At 45.3% G+C, this 16,969-nt stretch overlaps 1 protein-coding gene and 1 pseudogene across 3 annotated transcripts in view; one reads left to right on the top strand and one right to left on the bottom strand.

The window, feature by feature from the left end:
* The window catches only part of arr (low-density lipoprotein receptor-related protein 6), a 296,788-nt gene that overhangs the window by 240,065 nt on the left and 39,754 nt on the right, over positions 1-16,969 (bottom strand). For all 3 annotated transcript variants that reach the window (XM_072288049.1, XM_050185229.3, XM_055074753.2), the window contains exon 3: positions 11,829-11,969. In XM_072288049.1, coding sequence (XP_072144150.1) covers positions 11,829-11,969 — 141 coding nt within the window. The remainder of the gene's footprint in view (positions 1-11,828; positions 11,970-16,969) is intronic.
* Positions 4,124-5,724, top strand: LOC126538387 (uncharacterized; annotated as a pseudogene).

Below are 16,969 nucleotides of genomic sequence, written 5' to 3'. Positions count from 1 at the left end.
AGCAATGTTCCTTAGCCACAACCCACCCTTTGATGTGAAATCAACCTTAGCTTTTTTAAAGGATGTACATATACTACAGGTTATACACCCAAGTGATCCATAACACAGCCTCTTATCAGAGGCTTTTGCTGCGAAAATAGTACTTGGAGCATGTGCCTCCCGGTTCTTGCGTTCAAGGACCCAGGTAAGGCTTTAGTGCGATTGCCATACTTCTACACATTTATCTTTTGATTACTTTGCAACGTATATTCTATGGTCATAGTAGTCATTGTCATGTTTTTAGAACATATATATTTCATGCACTCACACTGAATAGTGACTGATTTTAGGCCCCTCTACAGCCATGGTACATCCTAGAGCTCATTGTATCATCTGTTTGGCACTCTTTGGCCAGAACTAGCCCTTGTGCCATTAAAACCCAAGAATCATCATCATAATCCTTTATTTGCCCTGAAGGGCCCCTCCCCTGATGAGGTACTCCATAAAGGGGAGAGGGCGGGGGGGGGAAGGCAGTAAGAAATGGTAACCACAGGTCACAAAGATAAAGCACATGAATACGGATTGCAAAAACAGGTAAACAAAGTAAACACATGAAAATGAAAAAGCCGATAAACACGAAAAGAGCTTGCTACTGGGGCTGTGGACAATACTGGTATACTAATAACTGTTTAAATTTTACAGAATTTATTTCATTGTCAATACCGTCAGGAAGTACATTTCAATTTAATATGGCAGTCAGTAGAAAAAAATTATTGAAAGCGTTAGTTGACCCATGAATGCTTTGAACATTGTGGCAATTATAAACCAACGTCATGATGATTTCATGGGCAGCAGAATTAGGCTCTCACTTATGAAAATTATAGTATAGCTTATAAAAAAGGCAGACTTGCTATCTTGCAACAAGATGCCAGAGGGGTTAGACCAGTAGAAGTTTTGATGTTAGTAACACTCAGCTAAGAATCACATCTGGATGTTACAAAATGAGCAGCTTGATCTTGTATTGCTTCTAATGCCTGGATTAGGTACTTCTGATGGGGGTTCCAGATAGGTGATACATACTCAAGTTTCTTATGCGATTAGTCTAACAGTGGGCTATGCTATCTTATTACGGGATGCCAGAAAGGTTAGACCAATAGAAGTTTTTATGTTAGTAAAGCTCAGCCAAGAATCATGTTCGGATGTTTAAAATGAGCAGCTCGATCTTGTATTGCTTCTAACGCCTGGATTAGGTATACAGTGCAGTCCACTTATAACGATATCGAGAAAGACGAAAAATATGATCGTTATAACCGATGATCGCTATATCTGGACTGCAGTTATCAAAAAAAAAAAAAAACGCGTTTGCGCTCTTTACCTTTGCAGCTCTGAACTCGAATTCGCTACTTGCTCTAAAGAATAGATGATGTAGACAGTAGGCCGTGAAAAACAAATTTTATTTCTAGCGCCAATGACCGTGTCAAGGATTAGGCGCGCCGAAATAGTCCGAAATCTGCACTTGCTTTTGCGGCAGCTTCAGCTTCACAACCGCGGTGTGCATGGATTCCAGCTGCTGCGCGAACACTGGCGGCAATCCTTTAGCATGCATAAAATCAATTAAGGAGTCGATCGACGATAGTGCACTTTGCGTGGACATCGTGGTCGGGGTCAAGGAGCCACTGTCGATCTCGTTGTCACTGTCGCTGATGCCGTCGCCACCGTCGCACAACTTCGCGTCTGTCGAGACAGCACATCTTCGGTGATCGCCTCGTCGGTGACCTCATCGCAGAACGAGGCAGCACTGTCTGCAGTCAACAACTCCTCCTTCGACACACCACCTGTGTCACCAGTAGGAACGAGCTCCCAGAGCTCGGTTATGTCAGCGACTTCCACCGGGTCGGTCTCAGCAGGTTGGGGAAGTTCGTCCTTACGCACAAAGCCCGCCTTCTTGAAGCAATTGGTGATGAACCACTGGTAAAGCGCCTCTTCAACATCGGCGTTCAAAGGGTCTCTAACCCCTTTTCCGCTGATCGGAATGGCCGCTGATAGCTCCTGCCTTCACAATCGCGGTGCTCCCGGTTTTCAAGATGGTTGATATCGTTAACTGGACGAGCTCATACTTCTTCACGAGGGCGCTCACCTTGAAGCCGCATCGAGAGTCCTGCAAAATATCAATCTTCGTGTCAAGCGACACAGCTTTGCGCTTTGTCGGCGCCATCTTCGAACTGGGTTGAACCGTTTGTTGCACGCTGCTTCGGTGGCGTCAGAGACGCGGGATGGGCGCCACCGCGCCGCTTTGCTTGTCACTTCTTTTTTTCTTTCTCTCTCTATCGGAGCGACTGTGGCCGATGCGCATGAAGCAGCTAGCGCCATCTTGTGGCGCGCTGCGCCAACGCTGGCTGCGCCTACTCGTGCGCGGGCGGGTCGAGACGCGCTGCGCGGTAATGGCGCCAGATACGAACTTACGGAGGTAAACATCGCCTCGTCTCGACATCGTTCGTTTCAGGGAACTAAGCAACGCAAACGTTACGATTATTTGGCACGGAAAACGCCGTCCAGACTGCAAAATTTTGATCGTTATATCCGATATGCGGTGAATAACCTATCGTTATAAATGGTTTTTTCCCCCATAGACCTAATGCATAAAATGACACTGTCATGTCGACCCATCGTTATAACCGATATATCGTTATATGTGGTATCGTTATAAGTGGACTGCACTGTACTCTTGATGGGGGTTCCAGATAGGTGATGCATATTCAAGTTTTGTATGCAATTAGTCTAACCGTGTGCTAGCCAGGTTAGCCAGGAATCTGTGTTCTAAAGCCAAAACCGGAGGTCTTGATCTTTAAAAAATATCTGTAGCGAGACCCAAGTAATTTTCAAATGGTTACACTTTGCACTGCGAGTCTGTCTCTCTCACAAGCAGAGACAAAGCAGCACTTCTTTTTGTTTTAGAGATTTACCTTTTGCGACAAGCTCTCACGTTTTCACAACTGCCAGTGAAATCCGTGTCCAGGAGAGTAAAGAGCAAAAACTCCACTGGGGCACAATTTATTTTTGCAACAATTTTGCTGTTGCTGACTTTGCCTGCTTCACAAACTTCTCCATCTATAGTCGGATACAACTTTAGAAAAAAGGGGGCGTTTACTCCTCTGAGACAGATGCACACGAGCATCCACCAATGGACGTGCACCCTGGACCGACGTCATGTGCCGGACAGCCGGTGACCCCGCCGTCGGAGAAGATGGCCGCCCGGGCAATGCCCGGGCTTCGAACTGGGCCAAGTCGTATCAGCTGTGCACGTCAACACCTCGTCACAGTGAATTCCCAAACTGTTTATGATTGTCTATCATGCAGGAAATATTACTGCGAGCTTATGATGCAGCATTTGTGCCACGTGCGTTTATTCAAAGCCGTGATCCGGCGAAGAAACATTGCAGCGAGCATCGATGACGCTGCGCTACGCTTTACCTGAAAACAGGATCCCACGGCGACCGCTGCAAACACACATCCAGCCTGTTTGTTCCATGTCTTTCTTATTTCACTCCCGAGTGAAGTTACGACAAGAAAAGTTTGCCAAAGTCTCATGCCTACTGTCAGCGGCGGGTGTGTTCGTGTACTGTGTCGCTGCGTTTCTCGTCGGACGGGGTGGAGTGATGGAGCAAAAGAATTCTCAGGAGAAATTAGAAAAGCGTGCGCGCATGAAACAAACCTACGCGCGTCTCAACAGAAAATATTTGCAAAGGAAGCCTCCAACGCAAGGATTTGTCGCCGTCAACTTAGTGTGAACGATCGTTGTCAGCAGTGAGATAGCCGAGCGTCTAACGGCGGTGTTCGAGCGTTGTGTAGCACGACAATCGATTGCTTTCCACCAGTGCTCACCGCGCGCGCAAGCTGTAGAATGCATGCTGTGGCACAGTCATGCATAAGCTGTGCTGCCAGTGCACTATATGGTTTCCCACAACATACCTTCGCGCTGCTTTTCGATTCTCGTGATATATTGCAATTAAAAATTCCCAAGACCGAGAACGGTTAAAAAAAAAAACATACGAGAAGGTAGGCCCAGCAGTTTGTGAAACTGCTCCTATAATACCTCTACCCGCGTCTGTTTGTAAATGTGTGTATGTGTATCAACCGCAAAACAATGTCTCTCTTTGCATCGTCATCAGAAATTAGCAGCTCCGATCCTCACCCATCAGATCCCATTCATCCTCTTTTTTTCGTTATTGACCCTGTTCAGCTGTTAAATGTATTCAGAACAATTGGATCAACCAAAAGAACTATGGAACCTGCATGTTTTTTCCTTCACTTATGGATTTGAACTCCGACCCGAACATTATCACTGCTTTGTTCAAAACCCTCCGTGACCTCCACTCAAAGGAAGATCAACTTATCAAGGCTGCTCCAACAGTGTCAGTAAAGGCCTTCAACCCATCCAATATGGAAAGGCAAAACGCTCAGCTTGCACTGAAAGTGTTCAACCTAGCTGCCCTAGAAACATGTAGTCAATGCTATGCACTGCAGCATGCAGCTGGAACAGCGGAATTTTTAAAGATTGTTGAGACCTGGTGGAGGATGGTTAATATGATGTCGCCTAGCAAAGGACACCTGCTTCGTGATGATCTGCAGGCTGTCATCACTGAAAAATTGTGTCCGCAAGTTCAATTCCTTCAAACCATCATGCAGTAGCTTGACCTCTGGGAAGGTTTGAAGTTTGACAATGGAATTATCACTCGGGAGACCCACAGTGCCTTGCATCTCGCTACGGAAGCCTTGGTCAAGATCATCAGCTATTGCCTTGAAGACCATAGATTCGACTACGTACTCCTGGGGAAATTCCAAACTGACTGCTTGAAGGAAACATTTGGCAAGTATAGGCAGCTTGCCAGGTCACAGTACCATGTATCTATCAGACAAGTGTTTGAATCCGAAAGCAAGCTTCGGCTGCAAAAAGCCTTGGAGCTTTCAGACATGGATTCAGGGACACCTGCAGTCAGCATTGATGAGGTCATTCTACAGAACTTCAGCATTGAAGTAAATGACAAGGACAAGCGCAAAATTTTCCAGCTATACCATACATGGCCGGCCTGATACTGTGCCCATGCGGCACTTTAAAAATTTGCATGTACTGCGTGTCAAGCAAATTTGGTAGAAGATGAAGAGGTCACAATTGAAAATGCAGAGACTATAGCAGACATGAATCGTGGAAGGCTCAAGTTCCCACAGCCTCCAGTAGTGAATGCTGTAATGACTGCTGAAATGTCCTGGACATGCTGTGAAGTTAAAAGAGTGCTGTGCAGTTCCATTCTCTACCAAACCAAAGGCAAGCCCTTTTCACAATGGCTACCAACCTAATAAAAGACGATGGCAGTTTCAACGAATGTGAAAGTGGTCATAGCCCTCATTTGGTTATGCATCACATTCTTAGCACAGCAGCAAACATTCTGCTGAAGAACTATTGCAAAAATAGGAACGCGTCATGTACAGGCAAAAGCACTTTGAAATCTTGATTGTTTTGCTTTTTTTGTCTTCATTGTTCTGACTTTTTGTAACACCTGTAAAAGTTTTCTGAATACTTGTACACTATAATAAACATATCTTTTGTAGCTAACGCAGCTTGCTTAATTATTATCAAATTGAAAGGCAACTACTCTATTCAGATACCGCGCATAGAGCTGTAAGCTATAATAGTCATAGTCATAATAGTATAATAGTCATAAGAGTCATAACTTATGGCAATGAGTTTTTTTTTGGAGGCAGCGTAAGTATTTGGTAGAGAGAGCATTGAAGTAGTAGCAAGTAGTAGCCAAATTCCTGGTAACAGTCCCCGGTCAGTGATAGACCACAGGGTTAAATTTTTGCCAGACAATAATTACTGAGTCCACGCCAGGCAATGGGCTATTATTATAAAAATAAAGGTGTATGTAAAGCCACAGCGGAGAATCAATACGGCCTCCCCCCCCCCCCCCCCCCGCCCCCCAAGAAATAAAAGTAAATGTGCGGACTTCAATATTAGGCGATAGTAAAAAACACTGAATAGCCAACATACATTCATAATCCAAAAGCTCCTAATATTCAGTTTTTAAAGCTATCGAACGCGGACTGTATACCGGAAATTACATTATACATATACATGAACATAAACCATGGGGCCATGATCTTCAGAGAATGATTTCACGTAGCGCTGCAGATACACGAGAACAAACGAGCACACAGCAACCTCCCTTCATGAAGAACCCGAACTCCTGCGCTCGTCGTAGTGATGACGTCACGGAGGAGTGGAGAGGCCTTGCTTAGTCGAGAGGATGTTGCCACAAGGAACAAGTGGGGGAGAGGAGGGAAGGGTTCTACTCCGGCCACTGCAGCATACGGTGCGGCCTATCCTGAAAGTCATCTGCGATGGGGAGAGTGTGAGTGCTGATAGCTTCGTGTGCGCTGCGTTTTCGCCACTTAGTTCGCGCTGAAGTGAAGCAGCACGAAAGCAGGGTGCCTACCAAGTTGACATTTCCAAATTCCCCGAGTTTTCCAGGTTTTCCCTGAGCACCTTTGCAAAATTCCCTGAATGAGCCAGAACTTTGTTTTATGTCAAGACAGGCTGACACCATGTAGAGCGATGCTGTCACTCTCTAGTAAGCATGTTGAAACAAAAAAATGACTTAATCCAGTTTGAATAGTAAGGAGTAATATCTTTATGCAAAAAAGGTGAGGCGTGCAGACGGGACACAAGAGAAGAGAAGTGGACAACACGAACGCCGACTGTCAACTGAAGGAAGCACTGAGGCGAAAAAAGAAAGAAGACACAAAACTCATCTGTGCAAGCTCTGGTATGGTACCACCACGTGTCAGTCAAGTACATGTGCCAGTCTACATGAGAGATAGCTGTTAAGGCACTTAATCTCTTCCTTATGTAAAGTAATCGAAGGCTGACTCACGCACGTACTTCCACCATTATAGATATGCCATGCCTCTACCATAAGACACATCTTCATTCTTGTGCTTGTGCAATATCGCGCATTCATCTAACACTGGCGTGCAGTTACAATCTTGGCAATGTAGGGAACAATTAGAAGGCGATCCACCAGTTAACGACCTTTTATATTCCATTAGCCTCTGATTGATACACCGCCCCGTTTGCCCTACGTAGAACTGGCCACAGTTAAAGGGGACTTTATAAACCACACCCATATGACAGTCAGCAAAACTGTTCTTATTGTGCTTCACTGGACAAATATCTGTTCTTTCTTTGCCTTTTACCTGCTCCTTTTTCCTCTGCACGGCAGCGCATATCTTACCTAGCTTATTGGGAACAGTGAAAGCAACATTAATGTCACATCTACTTGCAACTTTTTTAAGCCTGTGCAACACTGAATGAATGTACGGAATAGCCACTAGTCTTTTTTTGCTATTACTGCTTTCTGTAATCACATCCGTCCCCCTCGAAACCGATTTCTTGAGGCACTCAGCCACAGTGGCCACTGCTAAGCTAGGATAACCTGCTTCTAATAGGCGCCGGACCTGCGCATTAAAACTGGCGCTCATTTTTTGCATGCAGGATCTGGTGAGAGAAGACTTAAAGCACGACATGGCAATTCCGTTTTTTACTACTTTGGATTGTTTGGATTGAAAGTTTAACAACGGCTTCAAAGCTCTTGGGGAGTACTGCCAACAAACAGGATTTTGTTCGAAGACCAAGGAAATGTCTAGAAACTGAATTACGCATTGCTGAGGAAATTCCTTGGTAAACTTTAATCCTCCTCCATAAAGTTTAAATTATGGGGTTTTATGTGCCAAAACCCCTTTCTGATTATGAGGCCATAAAGTTTAAATTGCTCACTTACTGAGATAGCAGCGGAATCGAATTCTTCCATATTGCAGAAAATCAGGTAATCATCCACGTAACGAAATATCTTGATAACGCAATCACCTCAAGTTTCTAGAGTTGAAAACCTGCATCCACTTGTACATTGCGTTAAGAGGGGACGCGACCCTCGAAAACCGAAAAAACGCGAAAAAGTAGATTTTTGAAAAACAATATTTTTGGGTTGTATGTCTCATAAACTACCTGTTCTCTAATTGTCTGCACCTAATTCATCCCCACAGTACAAAAAAAACGCTACTTTTGAGGCCACCGCGGCCCGCAAGACATGCGCAAATGCCGAAATGAAGTCAAACATAGCGCGCGCGCAATTCCCAGCCCATGCAGCCTGCCCACGCCATCTTGGTGTCGTTTTGACCGTGAATACTTTGTCTCTTATTTGCCACCGTGCAAAACGGCATCATCGGCGCGGTTGAGACGCTATTGGCGTCATGCCAGAGAGCATTGTGGCATCGTGCAACCAAGGACTCGCACCATGCAGAAGCTCGGATAAAAAAGACGCCGGGTGCTCAGCATAGAAGAAAAATTAGACATTGTTCGTGCCATGTTCGTGCTATCGAACACGACACTAAGAAGTTGGCACTGGCACGTGACAGGGATCTGCTGTTGACTACAGTGTGGCATTTAGAATGCAAAGAAGTTGCCCGGCAGCACTGCTGCGACCACGAAGAGATGTCGGCTACGAGGTTCGACTTTTCGCCATCGTTGCCTCTGTTGTTGCTGAAGTGTCGACTAGCAACAGTGATGAGGACGACACGGAAAGCGACAGCACGGGCGATTCAGGCCCAATAGTGGCAGAAGCTGCGCATTACGTCAGCCTCACAAATGCAATCGTCGCGACGAGAACAGCACCCCACAATGAAAACGGCACCCTGCGACTTCTGCAGCGTTACCGCGCGCGTGCACGGAGAATACGTAATGCCAACGAGGAATCTGCCATGCGAGTGTTTGCCGAGAAGAGGGGGCTGGCTGACAAGCTGGCTCGCAGCTTCAGTAAGTTTGAGGCCGCTGTCGTCGCTGCTAGGCCACCACGGGATCAAACGAAAATACCACTTTTTTTGCACGAAGTGAATAAATACAGCATGTTTTTTTTTTTTTCCCCTTTCATGGCACTCTCTCTGAGTTCCGTTTTTGACAGGTAAGGGGGCAATCTCATGCTATTTCGGTTAAGCAGTACTACGGTTTAGTACGTACTTTTTCCCAGCTCCGGTCAACTACGGGTTAACAAGGTTTCACTGTAGCATGAAGAAACGGGGAATACTGATGCATGCCAAGGTAACTGAATGGTTACCTAACTGTTTTGTTGTGTACAGTCAAAGCGCATTGGCAGTTCTGTTATGCGACGTTCACGCAGTATTTTAAAGTGACCAAGGTAAAGCTGACAGATAAATTTTAATCTGGATACCATTCTACGATGATCGAGTTTTTTCATCTTTGCTCTATCGTGAAGAACTGATACGCTCGAGAAACGCAAATAGGTAGAACAGATAAACCAAAAGCCAGGTTCTGCACCCTGTTGATGTTAATTGCATTATTATTGACCGTCATCATGAGACGAGTTCTGCCGTAATTTTTGTTTACAAAAACAACCCTGTGCCGGAAGCAACCGCGTGCGCTGGAATCACGTGATGGCAGCCATGATGTTTGTTGATCACCCATTTCAAATGGCACAGCCGCATGTCTACCGACATGTGCATACCCAGCACTCTACAGCTTAATGAGAAAAGTGCAACAAAAATTATGCACATCCATGCACTGTGGGAATCGATGTAAGCGAAGCTTTCCTTGCTGCATGCTTTGATTGACGATAATTAGAGGTGATGTTGACGGCTAAAGCTTAATTTCTTCAACGTTTAGGCAGACACAAGAGTGGTAAATTGATGTTAAACATTACCTTGCGTGCACCACTGCTGTTTGCCTGCATAGTACACAGAACACACAGGGAGAGGTGTTTGCTTTGATGAGGACGACACGGAAAGCGACAGCATTGTCGCTTTCCGTGTCGTCCTCATCAAAGGCATTGTCGTCCTCATCAAAGGCATTGTTGCTTGAGGCATTGTTGTGTGCCATATTTTATAACCTCAGAGGGTTGAGCATTGTCATTTCCTCATATGGCACACACATTGCATTGTGGCAGAAGTATTAAACTTGAATTGGATTATGAGGCTGTGCGGGTCAAAACAACACTCGGATTATGAGGCAAGCCGTAGTGGCGGCCTCTGGATTAATTTTGACACCGTGATTTTCTTTAACATGTCCCAAAATCTAAGTGCATGTGCGTTTTCTATTTCGCCCCCATCAAAATGCGGCTGCCGCGATTGGGATCAAATCCCCTGACCTCTAGCAATGCCATAGCCCCAAAGCTAATGTGGCGAGCGCAGAAGTGTTGGTTTTACAGTCGACCGCTTCCGTAGTGTCTCCTGGACCCTGCAGTGTGCTTTAATTAATGCGGCTCTGCGTCTGCACACCCTGCATAAGTTGCCCGCTTGACATATTTGCATGGCATTTATGTTTCAGAAATAGCACCAACATACTGTACCGTAACTTGAACTTAAGCTTATCCTGTTTCCCCGCAACCACTGTCATATAGTTAGGTTTCCTTGCCTTCTCACGTCACCTACTCCCTCTCTTATATGGGAACTGCCTTTTCTCCTCCCTCTCCTTCGTCTCCTCTTCTCTCTACAGTTCTCTCTACAGTGGGGTGAAAACGAGTTTCTACCATCCCCTTTTCTCTCTTATTCGCAGTTGTCATCTATATATACACACTGAGCCTCCCCCCCCCCCGACAAGGTGTGAAGGTGTGCGCGACAGCAGCAGCCACAACAGCCCAAGCAGCAGCAGCAGCAGCAGTGGGAAAGTTGAAGAGGCAAAGAAAGCTTCGCTTTAAAAACAAAGAAATCCATGTTCCACCAACGTGGATTTGCTTACGGCACTTGAGATGACAACTACACTGTGGGCTGTCATGCATCCACCCGTGATGGCTTCCTTCAAGAACACTGGTTTCGGTACCACTAAACAGGTATCACGTGTTTCGGCGTCGCCAGACATAGATTTGCACAGAGAGGCCGTATTCTTGGTTAAACGCTTTCAGGACTATGAGTTATGGTTGCTTTCATGCTTGGCGTCTACGGGCAACATGTGCTGGAGGAATTCTGCTGCCTATGTGAAATGCTGTTGCTCTGTGTCCCGTGCCGCAATACACAAAATTTCATGAAGGTATTACCGAAAGTGATCGACTGAGAATACAGCTCCATGGCAGTGCTGCCAGTGCTGACCGATGCATGGGGCGCACTTTGTGCTGCCGGCAATGTGGTTCATAGCCTCAAACAAGGTTTGCAAAATTAGGTTAACAAAATGCTGACCGCAAAGTCTTGTTTTGCGACGCAATCCCTATCTGTGCCGTCTTCACAACAACACAACTTTTGTGAAAGCAATTTTTTTTTTGCTTTTCCTGTTGATTTCGTGATTCTGGGGTTTAACTGTGTTTCCGTTGCGCTTGAATAGAACCGTTACATTATCCTGGCCCAGAGCTCACCTCAAGCAAAAGCCCTTCATGGGACCCCTACAATGGTTTCGGCTGAGTAATGCACCATAGGTGGAAACTGCAACGTCATCCTCATCACATCCCATGCCATCATCATCATGAGTGCAAAGCACTTGCATGTGCCTTGAGCCACAAGTGAATAAAGAATGCTCTTTTATTCTTGGATGGGCTGGAAGCCATACCCAGTGCTCCATTTTTTTCAAGATGTTAAGGATGACAGCAGGCCACGTTCGCTGTCGTCACATCATCCTACCGAAACAATCACCAGAGTCTGATTTCACGTGCACATTTACAACAAATATTGGGTACAAACAAGTTTATTGCTCCAATTGTGACTTCGTTTTATCTAGGTTAGGCAGTATGCACGGCAGCTTTCTAGTGGTTGTCAGTTGGGTCAGTGCAGCCCCAATATAAGTAGGAATGGCTGACCTGCGTGCCTCGTAGTCCACGGTGAGCCCATTGGGCCAGAAGATGTCCTCACGCACAATGACTTTTCGGGTGGTCAGGTTACCATCCATGCTAGCCCGTTCAATCTTGGGCACGTCACCCCAGTCTGTCCAAAACAGCAGTCTGCACACAAACACACACGGAAATTCAGTCCAATTTATCAGTAACAAAAACTGTGATTGATCGAATACAGATCCATGGCTTAAGGCAGCACAAGGTTTACAGACAACTCGTCTATCACCTTTGTGTTGTTTACAACCTCACCTCCAAAGGCTGGCCTATTGCAAAGAAAAGCAGGACTACTGCCATATGCATAACTTCAGCGGACATTCCTTTTGGCATCGTTTTCAATGGTCATGCAGGTGTAACAGCAATGAAAGGTGCTAGTGGGCACTGGTTTGCTTGCGACAAGTCACCTCCTGTGGAGTGATAAGACAGAGTTTGAACAAAGAATGTCTCTGGAGCCAACAAGAGGGACTTGTGCTCATCAGGACTGCTTTTCCTTGCTACCAGCTCCCATCCACAATGGGAATAACTGGACTATGCATAGAGTGAGGGAACTAAATGAGAGGGTAGTTTAGTGGTGACGATTGAATGCTCAAGCGAGGCTGCGACGTCAGTTTTTATTAAAATTAAGGTTGTGCAAATACTTGAATATTCAATTTCGAATCGAATAGTGAGCGTTCCAATAATTTGACTCACAAATCAAATATTTATATTTGATTTTCGAATGTCAGTACCTTCAGTGAATGACTCAGCCATTGTCAATGATTGACGTCAAGGCACCGGCGCACAACGATCATCGGAACAAGGTTTGACCAGGTCGACCAGATCGATCGAAACAATGTACGCTATGCAAACAGAAGGAACTACAAAAGCAGCATGTGTGAAAAGCATGGAAGCAAGTGGGAAGATCGGTCCAATTAGCCACCGGAAGACACACTGATCATATTGGATATGTGAGTCCAGTGTTCCAATGCCCACAGATTCGCATAGTTGGGAGCTTTGTACCCATACGCGAGCACACAGACGGACTTGGCACACGTGCTCATGATAGTTGCTGGCTGGTCGACCGTGAACCTGAACACCACTTCAACGGCCCTCAATCTAACCCATATGCAATATTTCGCAACCAATATTATCAACAAGCTTTCTGCAACAGTTTGTGACCTGTTATCACATGGGCCAGTGGTGTTACGGCCACCCTACTGGCCATACTGTCTAGCTTGTTAGGCCTAATCGGAGCTGCGTTGTAAGGCGCATTTCAGTTACCGAATCAACACAGATCTAATCACAATGCCTGCACGACCCTCAGAAAGCCGACAACCGCCTCATCAGCAAAAGCGAATGCACAGGACGACCATTGCATGTTCACAGCCGTCATCTTTGCGAAATACCCTATGATGGCCCTTCAGTCTGAACGCCATTCACAGGAGCACAACAGTCTCTTACTGTCTTTTCGTTTCAAGCAACCCCTCACAAAACTAGCTTTGGATATACATCCCTCATATCCCTTTTCAACATGGCTCAAACACATGGCTCAATTTGTAGCTGTATTATTCTGGAATAACCTGCCTCATGATTTAAAACAATGTATCATTTGTTACACTAAAGAAAAAAACTAGTCATGTTTCTAATGGAAGGCTGAGTTCATGGTTCTCATGTTCACTAGTACTGTTTTGTTGTATGTGAATTATCTTTAATAGTTCTGCTTACTACTCATTGCTAATGTATAATCAATGTTGCTTACTCACTGCTCTTCATGCACCTTAAGACAGAAGTTCCCCTTGCAGCCTTGAGCTGTGGGACCTCCTTCTGTATATTCAACCCAATATGTACCACCTTTGTAAAAAATAAACATTCTTTTGATTGATTGATTGATTGATTGATTGGTTGGTTGATTGATTGATTGATTGATTGATTGATTGATTGATTGATTGATTGATTGATTGATTGATTGATTGATTGATTGACATTCTAAGCCTATAACGTTATTAACAGCAGTAGGAATGCCCCACAGCGTTTTTGGAGCACGCATAAAGGTTGCCGCAAAAACACACACAGAAAAAGAAAATATAGTTTAATGTTCTCTTTAGTCTACATAATGATTTCTGCATAAGAACTAGGAGCAGCATAAATGATTCAGTGCAGCATGCCCAAACATTAGCAGCATGCCCTACACTGACATGCTAAGTTAAGGGGCCCTAAATAAGTTTAGCCTGATGTCTTTCAAGACTTCTTCAATTCTACGGTAATAAGTAGAATGACAGAAAGCTGAGCTAGTTGGTAAGGATTCATTCAGTAAGGATTCACTCCAGAGCTTGCGCAGATGAGTTTTTATGTCTCCTTTCTTTCTTCGCTTCAGTGCTCCCTTCAGTTGATAGTTGGCGTTCGTGTTGTCCACTTCTCTACTCTTGTGTCTTGTCTGCACGCCTCACCTCTTTTTTGCATAATGTAATAAGTAGATTATCAGAAAAGCGAATGAAGGTCACAGTCCCTTAAACATGAGTGCCAGCGTGAGGTCACGGATTTCAAAGTGCTTTTTCTTATTTGGGCCAGTTAAACTTCTTGAAATTTGTCAAGTTTGCACTTTTGGCTCTTTTAGAATAAACGTAGTCTATCTTTACCAATAAAACATCAAGGCCTAAGCAGCTGCCATCAAAATCTATAACGTCCCGGCAAGCCGGGGCGGGTACTCCAAGGCGGCGCGACACCCCCCATTTTTTATTCTTGCGTCTTTTCTGGCTTGCTACGTCCCTTTTGACAGTAAGAGCAGTACAAGCATGTAATATTTTTTATTCTGCCACTGATATGCGCTTGTATACGGATATGCGCTTGCTCGTTTGCATTCTAACTTTTTTACCACGAGCTTCACAAACGCACATGCGTTACCAAAGCACATGAACTCTGGTCTAGTACCTGATCACCATGCGTTTGGTTGTAAAGCCCGATTTTAAATTTACTGACATAAATTCTCCTGAAAAATATTAATACGGTGCAATGAATAAAGTTGCAAGCAAGCATAAGGAATAAGTACAGTGTACACAGATCGTTTTTCTTTTGTCTGCAATGTGCCACCATGCATCAGCCTTTGACACGTGAGACTACTGCATTAGTTATGCAGTCGCAAAGCCAGCATGGCCACCCTGTTCATTGTAACCTCACACATGCCTCACAATGGGCGAGTACAAATGAGAATTGAATTTAGGGGTGTACAAGTATCAAAATTTTCTCATACGAATCAAGTACGAATACTTACTTTGATTATCGAATGTTTAGCAATATGCACTTGCAGTTCTTAGCAAGTTGGGTTAATTTGTTATGTTGGAACATTGCATTTGCACTGTTAATGTTAAAGAACCAGATTAGTAAGCCGTTATACTAAAATACTGAGTATTTGGCTCCTGTTAACCTGGAAAAGTTAGTAATTCCCACTAGCTGTCCTCGCCAGCTTGTGCCTTATTATACCGCATCAAATGCCCATAAAGTCAGAGGCATCTGACCCTGTGCCAGCCATCACTCATCACACTTGCTGTCAAGCAATAAGCACAGAATTGGGGGTGGTGCTGCAAAAAAAGAAAAACGAAATTGAGGATGCTTGAGCTTTGCCTTTAAGAGTGGAACAAGATAGCATTAAAAGATCCCCGACTGCTTCTCACGCTTACCAGCAACTACAGCTTATGTAACCATAATGTATACCGGGAAACACTGGCGGGAAACACTACGCACGAAGGCAAGCTTTCTGGTAGAAACTCAGCCTCTTGCGTGGGCTGATTTCAGAGATGGTGCACAGCCGCGCCAAAAAAATTACATCATTTTTGGGTTTCTGTTATTGTTTTGCACTTTTAAAATTTCAGTCCGAGAAGATATTTCAGTCTGAGGTTTTGTTTCATGATATTTGTTTGTGGGCTGTCGCCGACACCAGACGCCAGACACCAACACCAGGTTTTTCGTGACACGCCATCAACACCCTTGAAAAAAGTGCACCCTCACTGTCCGCAAACTGGCACCCCTCGCTACTGAAAAGCTGGCTTTCCCACGGAGTTCAGACGTTTAGTGTCTAAGTGTGCTTTACAAGCGAAATCGTGCTAGCAGCAAGAAAACATCACAACATTCAGCTCAAGATCGCCTGAATATTTTTAGATTGTATAGAAACAAATGCTAAGAACCGTATTTGCTCCCGCACAGCCAGCAATATTAAAGAACCAGATCGACTGGGGAATAGCCAGAGTAAAGCCTGTCCATAAGAATGGGAGGAAAGACTGTATAAAGAACTATCGTCCGATTTCCTTAACCTGTATTGCATGTAAACTTTTAGAACATATTGCCACCTGGTGTTTTGAGCCAGCGTGGCATGCCCAGCAAAAACACCGATTGAAGACAACGAAGTCAAAGATCTCGCGCCAGCTGGAGAACCGTCCCTTTCGTGTCTGACATTTTTGTGTCTGGCTGCTGATACTGCTGCTTCCTCTTGCCTTAGCGCGTGACAAACTGGTGGAGGTGCTGGGTAACCTAATCTATGCACCAAACCCCTCCAGGCAGCAGGAGCTCCAGCCCCGTACCGGTGGTTACGCCTGTACACCGCGCCAGCAGAAGGATCCGTGGACAAGCCCCTGAGTTTGGACTCCTCCCAGAGAAAATGGCAGCTCCGAGCACCCCAACAGGTATGGAAGGCACAACGCCGATTCATTGTACGCTACTCAATCCGCGAACGCCGAATCCCTTCCACGGCGCCATACATGAGGACATTGAAGATTGGCTGGTGCACTATGAACGTGTTGCCACGTTCAATAAGTGGGATGACGCAGACAAACTGAAACACGTATATTTCAGCCTTAACGATGGCGCATGTGTTTGGTATGAGAACCGTGCAGATGCCCTAATTTCACGGGCAGAATTCAAATGCCGGATGCTTGAGACGTATGCGAGCCCTGATCGCCGAGAGCGAGCTGGGCGTGATCTCCAGTCCCGTATACAAATGCCGAACAAGGGTGTCGCAATGTATGTCGAGGACATGACGCGTCTCTTTCGACAAGCCGACCCCAGCATGTCGGAAGAAAGGAAGGTGCGGTACCTGATGCGCGGAGTGAAAGAGCAGCTGTTCGGCGGTCTGGTGCAGAGTT

This window comes from Dermacentor andersoni, chromosome 4 (assembly GCF_023375885.2).
Source record: "Dermacentor andersoni chromosome 4, qqDerAnde1_hic_scaffold, whole genome shotgun sequence".
Classification (NCBI taxonomy): Eukaryota; Metazoa; Arthropoda; class Arachnida; order Ixodida; family Ixodidae; genus Dermacentor; species Dermacentor andersoni.
Note: the sequence above shows the minus strand (reverse complement) of the source record. Positions and strands in the feature narration are given on the sequence as shown.